This window comes from Pimephales promelas, chromosome 12, assembly GCF_988280905.1.
Source record: "Pimephales promelas chromosome 12, fPimPro1.hap1.1, whole genome shotgun sequence".
NCBI classification, from domain to species: Eukaryota; Metazoa; Chordata; class Actinopteri; order Cypriniformes; family Leuciscidae; genus Pimephales; species Pimephales promelas.
This window is the reverse complement of record NC_142780.1, coordinates 28,694,108-28,703,555: the sequence shown is the minus strand read 5'-3', so window position 1 is coordinate 28,703,555 and position 9,448 is coordinate 28,694,108. Positions and strand designations below refer to the sequence as shown.

The 9,448-nt window shown below is 36.0% G+C and overlaps 2 protein-coding genes across 2 annotated transcripts; one reads left to right on the top strand and one right to left on the bottom strand.

The window, feature by feature from the left end:
- Positions 1-215: 215 nt before the first annotated feature.
- Positions 216-2,323, top strand: LOC120462303 (actin-binding Rho-activating protein). The gene is made up of 2 exons (XM_039650907.2): positions 216-367; positions 1,276-2,323. The coding sequence occupies exon 2, from the start codon at positions 1,322-1,324 to the stop codon at positions 1,796-1,798; it is 477 nt and encodes a 158-aa protein (XP_039506841.2). The 5' UTR covers positions 216-367; positions 1,276-1,321; the 3' UTR covers positions 1,799-2,323.
- Positions 2,324-3,381: 1,058 nt separating this feature from the next.
- Positions 3,382-6,411, bottom strand: hint3 (histidine triad nucleotide binding protein 3). Its single transcript, XM_039650589.2, has 5 exons — positions 6,253-6,411; positions 5,608-5,725; positions 5,321-5,390; positions 5,093-5,219; positions 3,382-3,502 (listed from the first exon to the last, which is right to left on the bottom strand). Exons 1-5 carry the CDS (start codon positions 6,379-6,381, stop codon positions 3,464-3,466), a joined length of 483 nt encoding a protein of 160 aa, XP_039506523.2. The 5' UTR covers positions 6,382-6,411; the 3' UTR covers positions 3,382-3,463.
- Between the last annotated feature and the right edge of the window lie 3,037 nt (positions 6,412-9,448).

Genomic DNA, 9,448 nt, shown 5'->3' with positions numbered 1-9,448 from the left:
AGTAAAATTCTGGTAAATTGTCTATTTGCTCGACAGAACGGTCTCTTCATGAAAGCCGACTCATTTTCACCTGTTATTTTGGTTATAGTCTTTTTAGAAAATGGAAACGATTTAATGTCACCTGATAATATCTTTTAATCTTATTTACACACTCATTAACTTCTTAAGGGGCTGAAATCTTCCCTGTCATTGGTTCATCATCTCTTACAGTGACATGATTGTCATGCTCTCATTGGTTAGTTTACACGTCAATCACTCTCACAAGCGGTCAGAAAAGTGTCCACTGCACAACTTGTATGCTTGTAATGTATCCACTTCCATCGCTGTTACAGCATGACAACCATTCACAAGAAGCCAAACAAGGGCGGTAAGGTGTAATAGCAGCCTACACTTAACGTTTGATGTATATATTTCGATGTCAAATAAATTTGTAAAAGGTTAAATTGTTAAACTAAGCTGTCATTAATCTTTACTGTGATGTAGATTCGTATTGTTGAATATGTGCATTGTATATTGTGCCGTTTTATGCAGGGCTGTGCGACCTTCAGAATAGAACTGAGAAAAAAATATCTCTAATGTCTATATTCCAGAATTATGAGAATTCTTATTTAAAAGAAAATCAGTTTCTCGATTTAAATAGAATTCGAACTGAGGTTGCAGAATTGTCTAAATATGAGGAAGTAGGCCTATTATTAAAATGTTTAATTAAAATTAAAATGATTCTTTTTTTTTCAGTATGAACATGAGATATTTCCATAAACAGTTCAAATGAATTGATGAACATATACTACTAATCTGTCTTTTTTATTTTAAGTTTTCTTTTTATATTTTTTCATCATTTATATTCATTATATATTATTTAGGTTTCATTCATTTCTATTTCAGTTTTAGTTTTTATTAATTAGTTGCTTCTTGTTTCAGTTAGTTGCAACATTTCTAATTTTCGTTTTGTTGATTTCAGCCCTATGTCAATGAACAAAAATGTTTTTAATAGTTTTACGTTTAAATTAACGATATAACCGTGTCCTGGACATTTTTTCTTAAATTCCAAAATGACAGCCGCACACACTTGTGTGGTTCTACCTCAAATTTTGAGATCAGTATTTATTTTATAGTCTATAACTGTATTTATCTTTACAATATAGCTTAGTTTAAGTGCACAGACTAGTATTGATTACATTGGGTCAGTCTTACTTGTACTTCATGAGGCTTTAAGTTATTTAAGGCCTGTACGACATGCAATCTTCTCACTCACAGCCTTTGTTGTGCCAACAGTGAAGCATGCTGAATACTAGAGCCGTCCTGTGAGCCAAAGGTCACCATGGAGACGACGGACGACGCACCTGCGCAGTGTAATGACGACAGGGCCGAGACCTGCACCGTGTCTGTCAAAGGTCTGACAGAGAACTGGCAGAAATGGTCCAACGACCACTGCGAGTATCAGAAACACAATCCCTTCAGCAACGGCAAGGTGATTCCCCCGCAGATCCAGCGAGGACAGGAGGGTTACGGCAGGCCTTTAGAGGGCTCTAAAACAGAGCAGAGGGGGAAAGACGCCCACTCCCACATCAGCAGAGAGGTCACTGAGCTCTGCCAGGTCATTCAGGAGATCGCAGAGAGCAGAGACGACGGCAGGCCGGCTGTGCGGTTCGGGACGCTGTTTGAGAGATACGTCACCATCTCTGATAAACTGGTGGGAGTTCTTCTGCGGGCACGCAAGCAAGCACTGGTGCACTTTGAAGGGGAGATGCTGTGGCAGGGGAGAGATGATGATGTTGTCATCACCTTGTTACAGTGATTTTACAGAAGTGATGGACACCACGTGCCTGCCTAAAAGTCAATATTACGGTCCAAAATTGCACTACAGGCATCCGTTTTACTTGAACAGGGGTTAGTTTTTGGCCAAAGAAACTATTGCTAATGAGATTGTTCACTTGAGTGTAATTCATTTAAATCTAGCAAACTGGTATATTCTGTTACCTTTTCAGGGTCATTTCTGAATTGGAAAAACACTCGTCTGTCATTGGTCAACCAAACAAGTAGCCCCGCCCCCATCTCATACCATTGGTTATGAGGGGCTGCCATAACAGCAAAGCAACAATGCTTACACTTTTCAGTTCCTTGTCCAACAAAAAACACCACCAAAGAAAAAAAAACAGTTGCCCATCAGCCCGGTTGAGTACTCTCCAGATAGAGGTCTAGTTAGGGGACCAACTTAGATTAGTTTAACAGGGAAACCTATAAATGACTTATACTGGATATCTCTGCACACTAAAATGTGAAAGGATAAATTGTATTGTAAAGGGATAGTTCACCCAAAAAAGTGAATTTTGTCATTTATGCACCCTCAAGTCGTTCCAAACTTAAATGAATTTTTTTCTTCTGCTGAACACACAAAAAAAATAATGTTGGTAACCAAACAATTGATGGGCCCCATTAAAATTTTCTCCGTACTATTGAAGTCAATGGGGTCCATCAATTGTTTTTTTGTTCAGCAGGAGAAATAAATTCACACAGGTTTGAAACAACCTGAGAGTGAGAAAATGACAGAATTTTCATTTTTGGGTGAACTATCCCTTTAAATGAACACCTACAATAACATGCAACATTTTAGTGTTGAGAAGCCATAACACTCAAACCATAATCATATTTTTGCCATCACTTTGATGAACAGTGTTAAGGTACACAATGCTGTACTATTGAAAAAAAAGTTTTCTATTTGTATGTTATTTTCTAATATGATGAATCACTTGCAAGGATACTGCAAGTATTGTCTAGAAAATACATTTTGTGTATGGAGTTGCTTTGAAATTTGAAGCACAAAAAAAATATTAAAAAGCATAAAACAATTATGCAGGTTATTTATTTTATTTCACACATAATGAATGCAGTGCGAATAGAACTTTACATCACTTAATAATTAAATACATCTGAGGCATACATGTCTTATATCTATAGAGTAAACTCTGTCATGGCATAAACAGGTAAATCATGCAGTACAGAATGACAAAACACTGCCGTATTCTGATGCTGAAATCATTCAGCAGTGGATTTGGGCGAAGCTAAATCCAATTATTAAGCGTAATTGACATTTTCAGCTTGTTCATATTTTAAAAAGTCTGTATCCTTAAAATCATTTTATTTAAGTAAGAATGTAAGTCAAATCATTTACCGTAAAAGATTAATGATTCTATCAAGTTTATCAATGTCATTACTATTCAGCATGCTTTTTTTTCTTTTTGAAATCAATTCAAACGTAGCTAAAATTCTGTAGCTGCAAATTTGATTAGCCCGTATGGTAGACATAACCAACACTGAAAGTAGCATTAATGAGTATTATAACCCCGAGGCACTCGTCTGTGGCCTTTTGTAATCACAAACAGATTGACTTGGACTGTTGTTATGTGTAATGTGGCTCTGGGCATCTCAAACATCAATTGTATTTTGAGTTCCTCTCACTTCCTTAGCTCATAGAGTTCAGATTTTGGAGTAACTGGTCTGCCTGCAATGTGAAAAAAGACAAGAGTTAGCTATACATTTGGTTCAGTGACATGACATGCATATTTTTGTGTCCAAGTGCAGTATTTCCTTTTAAAATATTTGACATGCATCACTTCGTTCTGTAAAACCTATTTGGTTCGAATTCATTTTCAGTACATTCAAATAATAAATATTATTTTATATTTTGGTATCTTAAACACCCAAAATGTCAGGTGGCTCAACCATCCTCACAAATAAACAGACTATGAGAAAACTATTTAAAATGGTGTTTTAATAACAGTAAATTCTAAATAGAAAATAACACATATTATACCATGGTCTGGGTGAATACTCGATTCTGATTGGCTGCAGGGTGTCCGTTAAAAAGTGATAGAGGACACCTAGTAAAGTAGTTCTGGTGAAACTGCCTGTTTACCATTCGAAATGACTAAATAAATGCGCTGCCTACAACAGCTGTGAGTAACCATAGCAACAGGCAGTCAAACGTCAAAGTATCCGTTAACAATTTGCTCTATCAAAACAGCTAACGTTAGTTAGATATTACATATCCTACTAATACAACAATGAGCGACTTCGTTATTTCTTTTAACATTTATGGAGAATATGACAACTTTGACGACTGGGATGCTGCTGAAGAAATAAAAATGTAAATAAAATGGAGAAACGTCGTAAAGAAAATTACACCGCTGCTGCTCTGAATGAGACCCTGCGGGAGTTTTACGCAGCAGTCCAGACAACCAAGGCAGGAGGAGAGTACAGCGTTTCAAGCCTAAGAAGCCTGTTTGATTAATTGTTTTATGTGTAATTAAAAAAAAAAAATAACTATGCCTACCTTTGTGTTTCATGAAAAACAAAAAATGCATTTTTTAACCTGAAGGGTTCTACAAGCTGAGCGGACTATAAATATCTCTGGTTGCTAAATAAACCAGGCGAGTTATTATTTGTAAAAACTTGATTTAGCCAAATTAAAATATAAACTAGCAGCTAATGTTTTAAAAATGTTTTATTTGGCAAGTGACCATGGTATAAGCGGGTTAATGCCCTTCGAGGTGTCCATTGTCAGGTTTTAATGGACTTCGGCGGAGGCAACCGTCCTCCGCTGCGCGTCGGCCGGTTCACGCCTCGCCGTCGTCCATTAAAACCTGACAATGGACACCTCGTCGGGCATTAACCCTTACATATTAAACATTTTGTTATGAATTATGGTAATAACCATATGCATGATAATGCATCATTACTTTGTTGTTATTCATCTCAAAACTAATTCGAGTATTTAACCAATGTCTGTAGAACTGGTAAGGCAGTCATTTCTCCACACAGATCCATTCAGCCACATCTACTAGTGCTGGCAAAAACAAAAAAGGGATTCATCCCCTGCCATTGTAGCTTGTCCATTCTAATTTAATACAGTTTGCTTGTTCCAATTACAAGACAAACGGTCTCATTCAAGAGGCGTAATAAATTGCTACGCTCAGAAAACATTTAGTCAGTTAATGCATCAATAACCTGCTCCAAGTGAATGTGATTATTATTTTTAGTGGATGTAATTTACTTGTGCAATTTACTTTACTTGTGGAATTTGATTGCTTACCGTGATGAACCAATATGAGTTTAGCCTGTAGACCAAACGTGACATGAAGCCCATCTGACTGACGGGTGCGAGAACATGGAGATGCAGATGTGTGACAGTGGAGAAAGGAGGCCAGTGGAAGCCAAACCTTGGAAATATGATTGACATGTTGGCATAAATTGGCATGTTACATGAACAAGGACTTGATTTTAGTATATGTGGCAAAGTATCAGATGTTTTATCCATTACCTAACATCATTTAAATCAGTTACATTGTTCTTCTGAAGAATCTCTTTCCCGATATCCACCATCTTCTCCACTAAAAAACACAAAAATCGATTATACACAGATGATTAGACTGCTTATTCAAATATGCACGTTGCAATATGTGTTACTAAATTGGGAATTGTGACTACTTGTAAATGGTAAAACTGACTCATTACTTCTGAATGTTTCTACAGAAATGCTCTAGATTAGATCCTGTCATATATGTCTAAACATTTACACCAGTCTCTGATAAATTACAGCGCGTTTACCTAATGGCATATGCTCCTTTCTGAGAGATTTACAATTGCCCACATGTTTATTCGGCACAACCAGATAGTGATGAGGAGCTCCGGGGCGTATATCTCTGAAGCAGGATACAGTCTCATCCTGAAAATAGAAAGGTTTTACTTCAAATAATTAAATAAATAACAGTGATAGGGTCTCGTTTAATGTCTTTTTTGAGCACTTTTGCAACTTCTAATGTTTTAAAATGTGCAAAGTGAAATAAACGACAAAACATGTCTTGATTTATTGTAAAACCCTATCAAATTCATTTCAACATGCAGAATTTCTTTATTAGTAGTATCAATAAATAAATTGATGATGGCTGTGCAAATTAATCATTGCTATTTCAGGAGTAAAATTACTCTTTAGTAACTATGGAACTGTAGTAACCTTGATACATTTTTGTTGATGTTGTTGGTGACAAAGGTATAATGCAAGTAATCCTTTTATGAATTAAAGACATGTCGGTGAATTTCTTCACGATTTCATGAAACATTTTGCATTGTGATCTTTAGCCTCATGATGAGGCTATAGAGGATCACAATAGAGGCCCTCATCGTCTGTCACACTTTACTATCTTTACTGTCACTTACTTGTTATCTTAGATAAAACACTGAAAGCACACTTACATTGTGCAGGATCTCAGTTCCCATCTCCCCCTTCACGATTTTACAGAAAATACATTTTTGGTCATATCCACCTTCATCAGTCTTCGCTGTACCGCTCTCAGGTGTCGGTGTGTTTACGGCGGCTGCCATCTTCAAAGCGCGTGAAGGCGGACTTAATTAAATCACGAGCACGAGCATCACGTCATTTCAACCTGATTTCAACATACAAGTCCTCTGAGTTAGTTTTTTTTTTTTTTTTTTAGTCAAGAAACCCTCAATATACTGATCCCTTTGTCTAAAACGATTACATTAACGGGACAAATTGCTGTTTTCGAAATTAAATGATTGGGTGTTTTGTAAAATACATGATATTACATGGAAATATATAGTTTGTGTTAAGTTAAAAGCTTTTTTGTATCCATTATTAGAAAATAAGATACATATTTTAATTCAGATAGTGTCATCCAACAATGAGCAAATGACAAAGGTGAGGAAAAAAAATACATAATAACTGCCCAGTTTGTCAGAAAGGAAATCTTTATAAATACAGCAATATTTGTTAAAAGAATAAAAATAAAATCTTCAAATTTTCCACTGAGTTCTTCATTACCTGATGTGAATGTCAAAATCACCCAGCAGTGAATACAAAAGAAACACTGCGCATAGATTTAATCATATTTATGTTCATGCTTCATTTATAAGGATTGTAATCAAATTTATTCAGTTCATAGTCACTATGAATTTATATTCTGATCAAATCAGAAGAATATCCACACTTCTTGAAATATAATTTCTGAGTTTAGGAAATTCTATTCAGCTCTGTGTATATGTTTCAAGCAATTTAGAATATTTTGTTCGCGTGATATTGTCAGAACCTATTCAATAGCTTTGGTTTCACCATTATTTCTTTTTAATGGTTCAAAAATCCTCGTTTTTCCTCTTGTTCTTTTGTTTATGACCACAAAACACTTAAGACAGTCTCACCAAAAAGGGATCATTTAGACAGATTTACAGCTTTGTATATATACTCACAATATTTTCCATTCAGCTCTCTGCAGTATTACAAATTTCTAAGCTTCTAGCTATTTAGAATATTTTTTCATATATTGTCTGGATGAGTTTATAGCTTTGTTTCACCATATACCTATGCTCTCTTTCCTTGTTTTTGTTTTTAAAAAGTATAACCACAACTTAAAACCTAAAATACTATAGTCCCCCCCCCCCCCCACAAAAAAAAAGCCAATTAACAAAGTCCTGTTACAAAAATGTAAGTTGAACTTGTTTTAACCAACAGCATGTCACCAATGTTTTAGGTTGGCTTTTAAGTTGTATTGAAGCTGAACATTTATTTTAATTTATACAACTGTATTTAATTAGTTGGGCATCTCAAACAGCAATTCGGCAAAACAGCCAGCGCAGCAGTTTTGGAGAAAAATCTCCCTGCAGAACAACTCAGACGAAGCTCCCGACCGGTTAAAAGTTACTAATCAAGAGAGGCGGAAAGGATAAGTGAGTGACAACACACTATGTTAAACTGCTCTGTTTAGCGGGTCAGCCGAGCAATTAATCCTGAGCACTCCAATATGCCAGGATGCCACATTTACCCCCTTAATGTATGCAAATGATGTCATTAAAATGCATGTTCATGTTTAGTCTCTAAATTAAGAGCTCATTTGCACTCCCAACAATCCAGAGATTCATTATTACAAATTACAAAAATAATAATGACTCAAGACATCAAATTTACTCTCCTTGTACACCCTCCCCTATTTACATTTTGAATGTGAAAATAATTTATGTGACAATCAACAATTTGCAGCCACTGTATTGGAGGTTGTCAGCTGGCCAAAGCTATTATGCTATCTCTTGTCATGCGGCTCTATATGATAAATAATGTGCCAGTAGATGACTGTACGCAATTACAGTCAGCTATGGTATTGTAGGAATGCAAAGGATTGCAAAAAAAATATATAAATAAATAAATAAATAAAAAACAGAATTGCTGATAACTGAGAGGACTGGCAAATGTGGGACGTAGACGATGATCGTGATGTGAATGGAAAATACAAACGCCTCAGAAATAACCGGGAAAATATGAAGTTAAGCACTGGCAACAAACAACGGATCTCTAAATGATTCATGACCAAAATATCAACTCCAGCATTGAGGAAGTCAATGTTTTGTCCTGAAGAGGTTGTAGAATTATTCATGAGGCACCGGCTTTGTAAATAGATCCTGTTGATTAAAATGGAGGAAGTTGGGGGGTGGTGACAACTGCAACTCATGTATCTCTGGAGAGAGAGAGAGAGAGAGAGAGAGAGAGAGAGAGAGAGAGAGAGAGAGAGAGAGAGAGAGAGAGAGAGACATGAAGGGAAAATATTCAGTTTCTTTAATCATGTACAGCCCTACTTCCAACTTCCTCTTTCATTCCGTATATGTCCCGCTGAGATGACTGCCATTGCTACTGGTCACCGTCACGCTTGGCTTTATAAATCTGAAATCAGCCTTTGTATTTTTATGAAATTAAATGTCTACGCCTTAACAAATAACATGCTTGAGAGGTTAAGAGGCACTTTTATGAGAAATATACTCTGCTTTCTTTGACTTTTCACCTCTGCTTGTTTCTGTATTTGCTGCCCGCAATCCAAATTCCGTAATGTGACATATTGCAAATGCAAACAAAAAGTTTGCTAAAGCAATGCCTAAATAGCTATTTGGATATTGGTTTACATGATCTGACAGCCTGTGAATGCGGCCTAATATATATTCTGTATATACCCGAGTGAAAAGAAGGAAAAATTTTTACACCCTAAAAATGCTGGGTTGTTTTAACCCAACTTTGGGTCAAATATGGACAAACCCAAACGTTGGGTTAAAAATCTAAAAATTTTGACCCAATGGCTGGGTTTGTCCATATTTGACGCAAAGTTTGGTTAAAACAACCCAGCATTTTTAGAGTGTAGCATTAATGCACTTTAGTTATCGGGAAATAGTGCTGAGGTCCAACTATGATACAATTATGTATATTTGATTGGGCTAAAATGGTACAATTGCAAATATAAAATCTCTTGCATTTAAAGACTGATATTATACAGAGATCATAGGCCTACTCTCCTACTAATAGTGATATTAAAACACATTTTAGGCTTAATATTAAGAAATGTGCATTGGATCATGTGACACTGGAGACTGGAGTAATGATGCTGAAAATTGCTCA

What these genes read in the sequence shown, in the direction of transcription:
- LOC120462303 (XM_039650907.2), top strand. Translation starts at nt 1,322, where the DNA reads ATGGAGACGACGGACGACGCACCTGCGCAGTGTAATGACGACAGGGCC.
- hint3 (XM_039650589.2), bottom strand. Translation starts at nt 6,381, where the DNA reads ATGGCAGCCGCCGTAAACACACCGACACCTGAGAGCGGTACAGCGAAG. An exon ending in GAACTGAGATCCTGCACAAT is followed by an intron (nt 5,726 to 6,252) that starts GTAAGTGTGCTT and finishes TTCTATTTTCAG; the next exon opens with GATGAGACTGTATCCTGCTT. An exon ending in AAAGGAGCATATGCCATTAG is followed by an intron (nt 5,391 to 5,607) that starts GTAAACGCGCTG and finishes TGTGTTTTTTAG; the next exon opens with TGGAGAAGATGGTGGATATC.